This window comes from Belonocnema kinseyi, chromosome 5 (genome assembly GCF_010883055.1).
Source record: "Belonocnema kinseyi isolate 2016_QV_RU_SX_M_011 chromosome 5, B_treatae_v1, whole genome shotgun sequence".
Taxonomy (NCBI): Eukaryota; Metazoa; Arthropoda; class Insecta; order Hymenoptera; family Cynipidae; genus Belonocnema; species Belonocnema kinseyi.
The window spans coordinates 34,406,126-34,421,507 of NC_046661.1; the positions used below are offsets into that span (position 1 = coordinate 34,406,126).

The 15,382-nt window shown below is 34.0% G+C and overlaps 2 protein-coding genes across 7 annotated transcripts in view; one reads left to right on the forward strand and one right to left on the reverse strand.

The window, feature by feature from the left end:
• LOC117172852 overlaps positions 1-14,292 on the forward strand; it is a 178,252-nt gene extending 163,960 nt beyond the window's left edge. Inside the window, exons 2-5 of one of the 2 annotated variants that reach the window (XM_033361109.1) lie at positions 9,355-9,383; positions 13,342-13,603; positions 13,808-13,975; positions 14,241-14,292. In XM_033361109.1, the coding sequence (XP_033217000.1) occupies positions 9,355-9,383; positions 13,342-13,603; positions 13,808-13,917 (401 nt within the window). In that variant the 3' untranslated portion in view covers positions 13,918-13,975; positions 14,241-14,292. Of the gene's footprint in view, positions 1-9,297; positions 9,384-13,341; positions 13,604-13,807; positions 13,976-14,240 lie in introns of both variants that reach the window. The other variant, XM_033361110.1, reaches the window with a different exon arrangement.
• The window catches only part of LOC117172851, an 8,143-nt gene continuing 1,918 nt past the window's right edge, over positions 9,158-15,382 (reverse strand). For 2 of the 5 annotated variants that reach the window (XM_033361104.1, XM_033361105.1), the window contains exons 2-5: positions 12,017-12,112; positions 11,199-11,279; positions 10,639-11,111; positions 9,158-9,361 (exon numbers count right to left, since the gene is read on the reverse strand). In XM_033361104.1, the coding sequence (XP_033216995.1) occupies positions 9,341-9,361; positions 10,639-11,111; positions 11,199-11,279; positions 12,017-12,074 (633 nt within the window). In that variant the 5' untranslated portion in view covers positions 12,075-12,112 and the 3' untranslated portion in view covers positions 9,158-9,340. Of the gene's footprint in view, positions 9,362-10,638; positions 11,112-11,198; positions 11,280-11,377; positions 11,444-12,016; positions 12,175-12,257; positions 12,332-15,382 lie in introns of those variants that run through there. The other 3 variants (XM_033361103.1, XM_033361107.1, XM_033361108.1) reach the window with 3 other exon arrangements.

Genomic DNA, 15,382 nt, shown 5'->3' on the forward strand with positions numbered 1-15,382 from the left:
CTAACATGGCGATCGGGCTGAAACTATAGCTACAAGCTATCTAAGGATGGTACTATAGAACGCCACCTCAAGGTAGGCCTAGTGGCGCCATGTCTTGGTCAGCCCGGAAACTTATCAATCCACCCTCGTACAGGAGTAAGTGTAAGTAAGTCAGCTCCCTCCCCCTTCTACTCTGGATAATCCCTGGGATCTATGTAGAAAATTTGAAGCATATATTTCAAATTTCCGTTTTATTTCAGAAAGAAATATACACAGAAAAGAAAGAGATTGTTTCAAATATGATTCTTTCTCAGATTTATTTATTACTTTTTTATAATTAAAAAGGCAAAGCAAAATTGAACATTAAAAAAAACAAACAATTTTCTTGCACTGATATAAGAGAAGATAGTTACAAAAAATAATAATAATATATATAATCTTAGATTTTTCAAATATTTTTCAATAATATTTATGTAACCTTAAAATCAAATAGACAAATACATCTAAAAAAGAAATGTTATTTAATTGCAAAGAGCAGAGGAAAGTTGAACATTTAAGAAGAAACCAGCACATTTCTTCACTTTCATAAGAGAAGGCAGTTATAAACAAAAATAAATTAATGATAAAACTATTTTTTATTGATTTACATTGATTACACAGCCACATAAAAAAAGTGTGCGGATCTGGTAACAAGACACACGTATTCTTATGGATTTTGGGGCAGTGAATTGAAAATCGGTATCAAAAATCACCCATCACGTGATGGTTGAGCCATAACTTCAAAAAATGATGGATAATCATGCTCTGAGGCAAAAAAATTTCAAAATAATGCCAGTGATGCAAATTTTCACTTCAAAAACGTGTCGACAACTGTGAAGGATCAACCCTTGCCTGATATCAACTTATTTAATATAACTTTACCCAACAAAACCTGATCTCATCTAACCTGAATTAACAGAAATTTATTGAACTACACGTAAAGATCTGGTAGCAAATTTTCCCAGTAGCAAATGTATGCTACATCAAGTGGGTCAACTCGAGCCTAACATAGAAATAAATCTAACCTAGCCTAACCTAACGTAACCTAACCTCACGAAACACAATTAAACTGATTGTGTTGTCCCGTTGTGTTTGTAGTACCGTTTGAATCAGCTTGTGCTTAACCTACATAGAGGTTTAACCTATCCGAACCTAACAAAACCTGACCTAACCTAATCGATTATGCTGGCAACCTTGTTCTTGCGTACTTTCATATTTTGACATTAATAGCAGTAAATGTCTGGAGTTTCGTAACCGCTTGTTGCTAGCATTATTCGCCCGTGTCTGTAACCAGGGCAAGATTAGGTCAGGACAAGGTTAGGTCAGGTTTTGCTAGGTTAGGATAGGTTAAACCTCTATGTAGGTTAAGCCGAAGCTGAATGAAACGGTACCGCAAACACAACGGGACAACACAATGATTTTAATTGTGTTACGTGAAGTTAGGTTAGGTTAGGTTAGGATAGGTTTGACCTCTTTGCAGGTTAAGCCTAAGCTGATTCAAACGGTACCGCAAACACAACGGGATAACACAATCAGTTTAATTGTGTTTCGTGAGGTTAGGTTAGGTTAGACTAGGTTAAATTTATTTCTAGGTTAGGCTCGAGTTGACCCATTCGATGTAGCACAGATTTGCTACTGGGAAAATATGCTTCCAGAGTTTTACGTGTAGTTCGATAAATTTCTGTTAATTCAGGTTAGGTGAGGTCAGGTTCTGTTGAGTAAAGTTATGTTAAATAAGTTGATATCAGGCAAGTGTTGATCCTTCACAGTTGTCGACATGTTTTTGAAGTGAAAATTTGCATCACTGGCATTATTTTGAAATTTTTTTGCCTCAGTGCATGAGTTTTCGTCATTTTTTGAGGTTATGGCATCGCCTAAGTTTAATTGAAAATTGGTCTCTATTCTAAGAGAACATTTCTGAAAACAATTATAAATTGTTTAAACAATTTTTTAAGTATCTAATGATGAGTATGAAGTAGTATTTTATATATTAGCAAATTTTTGAATTTAAAAAACCTAAAAAATATCGTAATTAGCACTCAAAAATCGCAAAACCAATTTTTTCAGTTATGGAGTTTTTTCAAGACCCTATAAAACAGATTTATGGTAGTAACATGCCCGTGTGGGGTTGCTGGTCCCCCGTTGGACGCCTCCCCAGGTGGCGGATAGGGGAACGCCTCCCAGATATGGATGGTACTGGGGAAATCAAATACCCGGGGCGGATAAAACCAGCTAGGGGAAGGAACCCCGAATGCAAACCAGTCATGAGCGAGTATGTGAAAAACAACATACCCCAAGGGAGTAGAAATCTACCCACTGATTCCAATCGGGTTCGAGCCCCGGTGGTCAGTGCCGGTTCCAAGGATTTTGGCGGTAACCAAACATGCTTTGACAGAAGCGTCTGCGAGGAGTTAGCAGTTCCATTGGACGTCACTGAGGAAGACGATATGAGAGAAGTATCGATCAATAAGAGGGATATATCAGAAATGCATGTCAAACTCATCGAGACATATGATCTCTTGGAAAAGCTGCATGATGCCATTACAGAAATGGCGGATTTCAGCAGGGAGAAGAGGAATATGTGGCTTACAATTAGGGACGGATTGGCACGAGCGGAGCATCTGATAGAGGAACTGCGCGATCACACAATGACGACTGAAGGGCTTCATAGGGATGTGATCAATTATGTTGGATGAACGGCCAGAATGAGGGCTATGACCCAAAAGGAGAAGATCAAGAAGACGACAAACCAAAGCGGCACCCAAACAGATGAAGCCGTGGTGAATCCTACTCCCCGCGATAGGAAGCGAGAGAGGGAGACCACCCTGAGTCCCATGGAGGCTGGCTCCTCTAAGCAAAGGCGTAAGAAGCCGCAAACACGCAATGCCTCAGCGCCTGCGACCTCGACTCTGAAGAAGGTGGAAACAGAAGCGGAACCTGCATCCAGCAACATCAGGAAGCAGGAAAAGACACGTCGAAGAGCTCGACCCGAGGCGGTTCTCATCAAAGCAGCCAAGGGTCCGAGCTATGCCGAGGTTCTAAAGGCCCTCAAGCAAAAGGTTAGACCCAAGGCTCTAAGTGTAAAAATGAAGGGGGTAAGGCAAACCAGAAACGGAGAGGTCCTTGTGGAACTAGGACCTACAGGAAAGGGCAGAGCCGATCTGTCGGTGGCCATAAGAGGAGCTGTAAGTGATGGGGGTAGCGTGCTCGAGCTCGTCTCCCATATGGAAGTCGAGGTCTTAGATCTAGACACCTCAACATACGCAGGAGAGGCCGAAGCGGCCGTAAGAAGCCACTTCGGCAAAAATTATGTGTGCTTTCGTGGAGTTGGCGGAGAGACTGGTGCACGCAGGACACCTGAAGTTGGGGGTGGGTGTCCTGTCGCGTACACAAGAAGGTATGCGAGGACACGCCGCAGTGCTACCTCTGCGCTGCAAACGAAGAGAAGCCCCGGACCGATCATCTGCCGGGAAGCATGATGTGTTGGTCGTTTCGAGAGAAAAATTCGTTGAAAAAGCCTCAAGGACGACTAAATTAACCAGCCACACCCTAACCACGATGCCCGAAGGCCGGCGAGCCTGATGAGCGGCACGTCCGCACTACCGAAGACGATGTGTGCATCTTGGTTGGTACAGACGAAGAAGCCCCGAGCAGACCATCGTTCGGGAATAAGGAGTTGCTTGGCGTTCAGAGGGGCAGCCTCGTTAAAGAAGCCTCTTGGACGCTCAAGCTACCATCGTAGCTGGACAAGTCTAATAGCAATCCCAGATATTTAAGCCAAGGCCAAGTTGGCAAAAAAGAAGAGGGCCAAAGAAACGGCACCCCCTGAAGTAATGCGAAAGCGGTTCCAGGGGGATTATGCCAAGGAGAAAGGGTGATGGTCTTTAGTCGGTCGTTGGTAGCATCACTATAATGGTCAAATTGAGACCTTGATGTATATTCATATATATTCAGATCATTGCAGTGATGCTATAAATATCCCGACACTACCGAGAAGTGCGGACCCTTCTCGGTGTGTGATAGCACCTTTTCCACCTTCCCTTGTAAAAGAGAAATGTTGACTTTCAATACTTCCAGCTAATGGTAGGTCTTTCTCTGTATTTATTCTTGAGATAAAAATTCACAAAGCTGAAATGGTCAATTTTTTGCTTTATTTGTTTATATATTGTTGCTCAATGACAAAAAATTCAAAATCCCAAACCGAAATTCTGTGAAAAAAATTTAATGCTGCACATTTCTAAAAAAAACGTTAAAATCAGTTTAAAAATACGATGTGTGGGCGATTATGGACAGTGAATTCCTATTCTAGACGACTATGGGCGGTACGAGGGCGTCGGTCGACTCGTGTCGAGTGCGCGCGCGACAATAAAAAATCGCTTACATCTCTTAAACGAAAAGAACGATTTAGCTTAAATTTGGTCAAAGCTTTCCTTAAACATCAAGGAAGAACTTTACCACTGGAAGTTGTCTGTCTTCGAAACTTCGCTGCAGACTTTTGTCCGTCGAAGTGTGAGGAAACGATTCCTGACAGTAATGATTTGCAATAATTTTTATGTTGCAAATATAAAAAAGAATTCTACTTTTAAAAAATAATTTTCATCAGAAGGGGTTTTTCTATTTGGAGAAAAAAAACGAGATTATTTCGTCAAATTGAAGCCGAGTTTTCGCGAGTTTATTTTAAAATGTGCTTCCGTGTTTCGCAAGGCCTGGCGTATTGGAAGAGTGAGTCCAAGCTCTAAGGATTGTATGGAATCCACTCGCCCAATTTTTCACGGTGATGGCCTCTTTAAAATTCTAAGCACTATATCTTAACTTAATCAAATATCCTAATATCGAGGTTTAAAAACAATTTTTGGCTCTCTGTCGAATATTTGTTTTTCAATTGTAATTTCAAGAATTATCCTAATTTATTGTAATAAGGTTTGCATCAAACCAAATTAAGTTATTGATAAATTTAAGGAATTTCAGTAGAGCGTTGGTCGGCTGACATCGTTTACGTTTGGCTGCATTTGGTCCAGCGCTAGGCTCGCAGACTAAGTCACTTACTAATACTCGAGCGCGATCTTCCGAATTTGTCTTACTCCATAATACAAAAAATAGAAAGTATCATAGTATAATTCAAATTCCTACAGACAATAGCAATTCCTTTTACAAATTTAGTCTTTTATGTTATTTTAGGTACCTATTACTTCTACTCTTCTTATATAATTTAATTATGTCTCTACTAATTTATCCTATCTAGGATTTTACTAAAAAAAATACTAAGACTTCGTATTATGAATAGGAAAATTTCATATAAAAATAACATAGCTTACAATTATTGCATTAAAATATACAAATTATCGCCTTGGTTCCTCGATTGTAACCTAATTTAGTCATTTTTTCAGTAAAAACGTTCTCAGTGTACTCTTCTGTCCGAAATTTCTTGGTTAAGGACACGTTCATCAAAACGAATGCAAAAAGAAATTGGAATGTACCTTTGTATGTTGCCAAGAATGCTTTCTCCCACCTCTTCTGCGTCCTAATACTTATCGCTCCTGGCCCATAATTAAGCGTGTGGATTACATAACGTCCTTAGCGCTCGGACTAGCTCTACCAGTACGCTGTGCCGTACGGAAATTTTTCTGTGTTTAAACAAGGTACAGGGTACTGAGAAAGCGAGTCTGAACGCTAAGGTCGTTATGGAATCCACACGCTCAATTAGGATTACACGCTAATTTGTAACGCTTTTCAGAAAGCTGTGGTTCATCTTCATAGTCCAGACGCCATACCCAATCGTGTCGGATCTTATATGTCGTCAAAATATTTTGAGTGATTCGTATGCAGAATGATCTCCTGATTCCGAATGGGTGTGGTACGTCTTTTCGGCAGATTGTGCGTTCTCGAGATATTCGAAATTAATCAATTTTTGAATTACTCCTGATTTATGATATTCCATTAAATTTATTTCGATTTTTTTTCTGCGCATTATTAGCTCATTACAGGACAAATAAAAAACGTTCGAACATATTTGTCCTCCGATGAATATTTATTGCACAATAACAACTAATAGCCGAAAAAATTGGAAAAAAGTTCTATTTGTCATATCTTTAAAAATATGATCTGAAAGAGAAATATTATTTTAATTTATGAAAATAACAGCTAAAATACACACTTTTTATAATAAAAACTATTTCTCTAAAGTTAATACTTTCCTGGAAAAATTGAGTTTTATTGGGTGAAATTCTGCGGTGTGATAATAAATTGTAATTTTTAGTAAATTAAATTCACATTAGAGACAATATTTTTGCTCAAATATATTGTTGCTGTTCCCAGACACAAAGTTCCTGTAAAATTACAGAAAATTGTTTAATTTCAAGCAACGACGCATGAATAATCAATTACGGGGTTTCAAATACTAACAACTTTTCTTCAAAAAGTTATAAATGTTTTAAGTTTAGCATGATAATTCTCTTAAGTACTGTGAAAACATTGATGTTAAGAAAAAATTGTTTATACAAAAATTGTAACCTGTAGAACAATCTAAATTCCAATTATTTATCTACAGTTCCATATGCAGTGGGAACTTGGCACGAAGCTTCAACAATCTTAAATATTATTTATAAGTTAGTCATAGAATTTAATTTTCTTAATTTTTATTTATTTAATAGTTATCAACTTTCCTTTTTTTGGGAGAGTTTGACAATGGGGCTATAAGTGATGCCGTAAACTGGGAATCTTGCTAACGACCGGCACGTCAAAAACCATTGGCGTCGAATCGTCGTAGATACCGAGCAAGGGTTGGGGGCCCACTCAGCCACAATATTATGCACTGAATTATTCTTCCAGGAAAACTGATTTAATTTTGAAAAGAAATTGTGTTTGGTTAAAGTAAAAAAATGATGCAAACTCATTTATAAGATTAATATTATGAAATATTTTTTTCATATACTATATTATTGTATGTGCAGTTACATATCGTGTCAGTATGTATAGTAATATCTCTAAATTATTTATCATTCATCTAATATATTTATGGTATCGTCGGTGTGGCCATTTTAATCGAAGAAGAAAAACCTCGAAAATTTTCCGGTTTTTTCCCAGTTCGCAAAAATTGTTCATGGTCAATAAAATAAACAAATTTCATCTCCAAAGCTAAAAAATTCCATTTGAAGTAATAAAAATATATTAAAAATTAAAGCACTCAAAGTGGAACTCTTGCTTTTTTTTTGTTTTTAAATAAAAAAATGTTAAACTCAAATGCTCAATAATTTGCACGTATAAAAGGGAAGTTAGGTACTAACACTTTTCAATTAAGCAATTTAAAATGAAATGCAAATATACTGCAAAATTTAGAATTTTTATCTTTTATAAACGATAGAGTTCAAAGATTCAAATTCAGTTCCAAAAATATAAATCGGCGTTATCATTTTCACTGTTTTAAGTTGAACATTCAATCAATGAACGTTCCTATTTTCAAAATTAGATTTTTTAAAGAAAGTTTCAGCTAGAAACGTTAAAAATTCAAAAATTAACATTATTTAACTCAACACTTCTAAAATTAGAAGTTAAATTATTTTAAAGACTTTAAAACATCCTTGAAAACCTTCAACATTTTGTTTCAAAATCCTAAGAAATCTAGAATTTAATTTAAACTTTTTCAAATTTTTAATAATTTTTTCAGAATTTATAAATATCTTTCAAAACTAATGACTTTTTTCATGCAATTTTTAGAAACTCCCGCTTATTATTTATAGGAAAAACTTGAGTGACTTTAAGTTTAAAAGTTTCAAAGTTAATGTAAAATTTAAAACGATTTTAAATAATTTAAACGAGTTGTATGTTCTGACGGCATTCGCCTGTTCGTATCGAAATTTTCGAGCATTTGTTGCAGCCTCACTTCCAATTTTTTCTACAAAAATGAAAACTAAAAAAACTGAGACTGAAAAAACTGAGAGTTTAGTTAAATATCTCAATGATTTAAAGAAATATATAATTTCGAAGTAAGTCTCTCATTACTTTATTGTTTTATTTTTTTTTCTCAAACGTTTTTTAGTCACCCTGAGTTTTCTGTAAAATATTAAAAACTGAAAATAATTTTTCCCCTTATTTAATTTTATTCTGATTCTAGTTTTTCAAGGAAATAAAAAAATATATTTTTATAGAAATTAATTTATTTCTTATAACAGCAAAATAGTTTCACAGTGCCGAATGGACCCATGAAACCTTCTGCTAGCATTTTCTATTTTCACGCCTATGGGGTCCGAACTAGCCAGCCAGATTAGCGCTTCCGAGTTTACAATGTCACTTATCCCCAGGTGCGAATTTTCCATTGGGCCATAGTCGGGCCAACTTTCTCGGAGTTGGGCTAACTTTTCCCACCAGACATTGGCCAACATACCGAAATGATAACTATGGCCCAACTCTGTTTTCCGACTATTGGCTACCATGGTTGGCCCAACCATGACTACTAGAAGTCGGCCCAACGGCTAAATTATAACTTCGGGCCGACCATGTTAGCCGACTAATGGCACAACATACATTAACAATATTGGGCCAACTATGGCTATTACAAGCCGGCCCAACTACCGAAATGATAACTATGGCCCAACTCTGTTTGCCGCCCCTTGGCTACCATGGTTGGCCCAACCATGACTACTAGAAGTCGGCCCAAAGGCGAAATTATAATTTTGGCCCGACCATATTAGCCGACTATTGGTACAATATCCATTACAAAAATTGGGCCAACTATGGCAATTACAAGTCGGCCCAACTATCCAAATGATGATTATGGCCCAACTCTGTCTGCTGAATATTGGCTACCATATTCGGGCCAACCATAATCACTAGACGTCGGCCCAACTGCGAAATCATAACTATGGTCTTACTTTATGGTCTTCTATTCGTCCAACATACGCTACCAAGTTTGACCTAACTTTGGCTACTGGAAGTCGGCTCTACCACCAAAATAATATGGCCCGTGCTTCATCCCCAATGTTGGCTAAATGTGTAACGTACAAAGATTGGGCCAACGATGGCCATCATAAGTTGTTACGACCTTCATTAGGAAAGTAGGTCGGGTAAATAATAACAATAAGAGTAATGATACCATTCAAACAATACGAATGTATTTTAATTCCTTTATTTGTATATAAACGTGTTTTCTTCATAAAAAATATAATTAATAATTAAACCAAAATTTTAGTAATACATAAACTATGAAAACGTTCTAATACGATATCATTATTTTATTTTCTTGCTCTTCTCCCTCCTTCACGGTCCCCCGATCTCGGAAGCCAGGTGCTGACTTCGGTGTTAATCTCTGTTTCATTTGTGTTGTCTCTTAAATAATCGAAGATGACATCTGCAATGTGGACAAAAAGAAGGTAAGTGAATACTATGTGCACATTATTTGAAAAAAAGTACGTGTATACATTCCATAACTTATTGTCCAGATAATTAATTATTTCAAATCCTTAATATTATATTAACCGTTTCGTCAAATAAAAGACTTGATTCTTCCACACAAAAAATTGTTTATTTAAAAATAACCCAGACATTTCCTGAATGATTACTGCTCACTGATTATATTAACAGGGCTTAAAATCACCATAAAATCGAAATTTGTTTAAGATTACAAATTTAATTTTTATTTAAAAATATTGTTGTGGTCTCCACATCTAAAGTAGTTAAGGCGATAATAATTAAATAGTGACATTACTTTAATAAAAAAATGTTTTCGAGTGAAAATGAATTAGTAGAAATATAACTGCGATTGAGTTCTGTTTTCCTTATTATTATTACTAACAATGGATTCCTTATAATTGATGATGAATGATGACTTCGGGGTTTATAAATATATTAAGTACTCAATTTTACAAGTCATCAGCATGTAATATATTTTCGGCTTCTAATATTATTTCCGCCATTAAGTACGCTAAAAGTGTATTTAATCTATATGGCTCAAAATAACGCCCTGCAAGAATAAATTACTAACAATGGTTAGTGATGTAAAGGTAAAAGACTTTACAGTAATTCATTAATAACTTTCTATAAATTTCGAGAGGAAATCAAGTTTTCGAGTACACTAAAAGTATCAAGTACTAAAAATATTGCATTCCAAAGAATAATTTGGGAAAAATTAATTTAAAAATTGCGACGACTTTATATTTCTAAATGTTTAAATTTTCGTATTACAGAAGTCCTTTCAAATCAAAGAAAAAATCCTGGGTCATTTCCTGGTGTGCATACATTTTTCACGATCATTGAAATTAAAAAATTCGAACTGTAAAGCTAAACATTTTTCCATTTAAAGTAATAAGAACTGAGCTGCAAATTGAAGCACTCAAAGTGGAACTCTCGAATTTTAAACTTTCAAACTTGAAGTTTAAAAGTTTTTTTTATTTAACTATTTTTAATTCAATTCCTCAATAATTTACAAGTATAAAATGGAAGCTTCTACAACTTTTCAAGTGAACAATTTAAAATCCAACAGAAATTGAAACGTTTTTCAAACTTTACAGTTACTGACATTTTAATTTTAATGCAATTAAAAGTAAATGAATTCTACTAGAAAATGTTCAAAATAGGAAATCCAAGTGCAATACATTTTCTACCATCAAAGCGGGAACATTTACTTACGAGAGCGTCAATCTGCTCCGCATTTCCAACAAGTTCCGTGTCAAAAGTTTCAAATTCAGTGACATCTTTTATTGGCAGAGTAATATTTAATGCGCTGGTTTCTGGAGACATATTTGATGTGACCTTGGCATTGAGAGCTATAGTTTTATCAAAAGTTTCCACTTTGCTCTTAATATGTCGAAGTACTCTGCGCTTAACAGTTTTTAGAGCTTTCCTAAGTCTCTGTTCCGTCTCATTCAAGCAATCATGGATTTCATCGGTTTCAATATTTTCTAATATTTCTTCTTCCAGCTGTTCCGATTTTTTTTTACTTTTTTTTGGTCTTGTAACAACGTCATCTTCGATGTTGTCTTCAATTTCTTCATGATTATTATTGGTTTCGGTGTGTAGAATAATTTTGTCTTCAGCAATCAAGTTGATTTCGTCAATGGAGCATCCCTTGTTGCATTCTTCTAAAGTTTTATCCTCGTCCACTGAAATAAATTTCAAAATCAAAAGTTAGAAATGTTAATCGTGGTTAGTAATTTAAAAAAATAGATCATACAATAAATAACACTGACCTACGATTATTTCCTCTACTGTTTTAGTTGTTTTTTGCTTTTTGGCCTCGTGGCCAGAATTCTCATCCCGTAAAGTTCTCACTTTGAATAAATAGTTTAAAAATTATAAGAATTTACTAATAATTTATTATAATAAATTTTAAAAAGATATCTTTTTCAATATAAAAAACTACTATTACTTAAATTCCAATTTTGATAAATTCATATTGGCTAGAGACCAAATCCATTTCACATGAGGCAGGGTCCTAGCATCAAATTTAAAAGATATCTTTATTATCAAACCACAAGTAAAAAAAATTGTAAAAAATTTTAAGATGGGATTTTTGAGAAAATCGATTCTTAATTTTTTCAGAAAAATCGCTGTCATCTTGTTCACCTTAAAACTTTTTTAATTTCCTGGCAGATTTTAAAATACGGCAACGAATGCTATTAGAATCAAAAGCAAAATAATAAATATCTCAATAGAACCAAAAGTTATAGAGGTTAGCAGAAAATAATTCGGGTTTTTATAAAAACAAAGCAAAAAGTTCAAGGCACAACTTTTCAGAAAATTTTTTTCTTGCAAATCGGAATAATATGTATCGCCTATTTTCCTCCAAAAACATATTTATTCCTCGAGAGATTCTATGGTTTCAAGGGTAGCTCCCTGCTTGATTTGAAATGATTTTTCGTTGTAGATATAAAGAAATATCACTTGCAATTTAAATTATTCAGAGACCTGTCACTATCTCAAAAACGTGAACTTATATTCCATCAACTAAAATCAAAATAAATAAGCACAATAATAACTGAACACTTCATTATAAAAGATAACTTACGTTTTAAGTTTCGCAGATCCGCCGAATCGTCTTCTTGTAAACTATACTCTACAGACATCTTAATTTATAGAAAAAATTCTAACGTGACTAAGATTTCTGAAAAGACAGAAAAGAACGATGTTCGTAATGTAGTCGTCGTCGTAGAACTTGAATAAACAATCACCGGGGAATTCGTTCGAGCGAAATTATATATGCGTATTTTTGCGCCAATTAGATATTTTCACTTCTATCATCAACTTACTTCACTACGTTGATTGCTGAATGAATTCCATGTATTTGGTCCATTATTTTCCGCTCAGCATTTAACGAAATGAATTTATCCGATGGTCGAAGTGAAAATACCTAATTAGAATGACAGCCAATAATTTTAACGCTGTTTTCGTTATGAGATTCGAATTTTCAATAACAAGAGATTTCCTCAGTGCTTTGTTCTTAATTTATTTAAAATATTCTTCTTTTTTACGATTAGCGACCTATTAAAGTAATGATATCAAAAATGTCCAGTCTTTTAGACAGGTATATATATATATATATATATATATCTCTGTGTGTGTGTGTGTGTGTATTCAATGTATCTGAATTTCCAAAACAAGGAATGAATTGACATCGTGTATCATAACCTGCAAGTTATATTTGAAATCCTAGAATTCTGTAATGATAGACTGCAAGACATTTTCCAAAATATTGACAGTATCTTATTTTAAAGATGTCAAATAATGTATGATGAAATGTTATAAACAAAACTGCATTAAATAATTTTTGTGCCTTATATATTATAGTATGTTGCGCAACATTTGGAATTTTTGAAAACAGTTTTTTCCTCTGCTATAAACCTTTTTTTTATTTTACTTATAATAGTTGAATAAAATAGATAAAATAGAGTATTGGTATTATTTTCTTGGCCAGGGTAATTACTTCATTAATTTCTGTTCTTACATTTTGCTGATTTCTGGTCAAATAATTTTCTGGACAAATGAGAGAAACGTGGCCGGCTTTTTCTCAATTCCTCTAAAAATTATTTGACGAGTAATTGTCAAAATCTAACATAAAAAAATAATGAAATAGATAAAATTTGAAATACCCCTAAGGCAAACAAAAGAGCAATCTTTCCACTATTTCTCCTGAAATAAATAAATATTTACTAAATAATTGCTCGGTTACAAATTTAAATTTAAAAAATGTAAACTTCAGTAATCCAGATCTAAATAGTTACAACTTTTAATTTATGACTTTAATAACTTGATAACTTGAGGCCGAAACTTTAAAAATTTATAATTTATAGCTGTGATAATGTACTGTGAATAATTCATATTAACTGATTTCAGCTAAAATTATCATTTTTTAGGTCTAACAAAACACCGATGATTCGAGAGAAAAAATATGCTCTAGTAGAGTTTCCGACAAAAATAGCAGAACAACAACCTGTTGTTGATTTGATCCTTTCAAGTTGGATCATTGAAAATACGCAGACATGCTTTTATCCAAAGCGGAAGGATTATTCTGAAATAAATAATTGGATTCAGGAGGATAAAAATCCAGATGATTCTTGGCTGAAGAATCAAAAAATTAAAATCATCAAAAAATACAGTAAGTTTTTGAAATTACATTTTCAATTATTTAAATTAAACTTTGTTGGAGTTTCAAAAACTATGGTGAAATCAGCTAATTAAAAAAAATTAAAATGTAGTTAAATTTACATATAAGGATGTTTTTCAGTCATTATTCCTACAAAATTAGCTACTCAACATTTCTTTCTGCATAAAATTTATATTGTTTAACATTATTTTGCAGGATCTTTGGAGAAGGCAAAACGCGGTTTGAATAAGTATCTGCTCACGCTTAAAGCAGGTGATACCACTGAAACGTTTTTTTCAGAAAATCATGAAGAATCCGAACCTTGAAGAAATACCATCCCGGCTGCTCGAGAGAAGCATCACACTACGGGCGTTAGAGAGCAAGGTATTATGAATATATGAGAAGTACCCGAATAGAAAAATTTAATTTGAAATAGGTTACCATAACCAGTTGGGCCAATTTGAACATTGAGTTGACATGTGCAAAAATATACAGAAATAAGCATTACCTCAATTTTTTCAAAAAGTAGACTTATCAAGTTTTATTCCTATACTGTTCATTGAAATGCGTATTCTTAGAATCGAGATGATGCAATGTCTTTCTACTTTAAGTAATAATATTTTTTATTTACTAATCGTATAATTTCTAGGAGTTCTCCATAAATCTTCAAAGCGAACATCAGATTCTACTCTTTCAGAAAAAAAGGTACAATATTACTTTACATTTGGATTTAAATATAATTTAAATCGAAATGTAGAGCAGAAAAAGAATATAAATATAATCATATTGCACGGTCCTTAGTGAACCGGGTGAATGCAAGCGTTACGCTACAGCGTAACCATAACACAACCTTAATGTAATCTCGCATTATAATTAATAAAAGAACAAAAATAAATATCTAAATTGTTACAATTTTAATTGCACGTTAAAATTTACGTTAAAAGATAATTCCGTAATTGCAATAGGTTTTTCAGCGTTAGAAATTTAAAAAAAGTGTGGCTGTCATTAAAAACACCTTTAGCACCATGTTTTTTTTAAATTTCTGACAATGAAAAATACACCTATTGCAATACCGACATAGTCTTCAAACGTAAATTTTAACGTAAATTTCTAATTGCAATAATTTAGATATGTATTTAATTTCTTTTCTTAATTATGATGCGAGATTACTTTAAGATTACTTTAGGGTTACTTTATGTTTACGCTTTAGCGTAACGCTTGCATTCCTCCGGTCAGCCAGGCTTATCACACTATTCTATCTCATTTTGCAGTCAAGCGATATGAAAAAATGATTTCTGTTTTGGAGCAAAACTTCGTGCAAAACTTTTGTGCCACTTCAAACAAACATGAAACGTACATGCTGACTGATATTTTGTTTATGTAATTCTTAGCTATAATTTTAAACATAATGTATCTTCTCATTGCAAACGACCTCTGTTTTAAATTTATTATACTATTTTTTTTGCGCAGAAAGCCATTATGGCGCGATTTGTGCCAAAGACTTCTGTGAAAGATGCTATTGTAGCGATCATACCTAGAATCATGGGCAAGTCAATTCAACTGCAATACTCTTTTACCGGAAAGTCAAGTAAAGGAGAGAAAAAATTCAAATTTAATGAAACGTCTGTCTACTCTTGTTTAAAAGGTATTATGATTATTATTATTCTAGTATTGGTATGAAATATCTCCAATACTTGCCAATACTTTTTCATAGAGAACTTTATTCTCGATCGAGATACTCCTCTCAAAACATTCGGTGCTCATATGTAAAATATAATTGAAGCTTAGTTC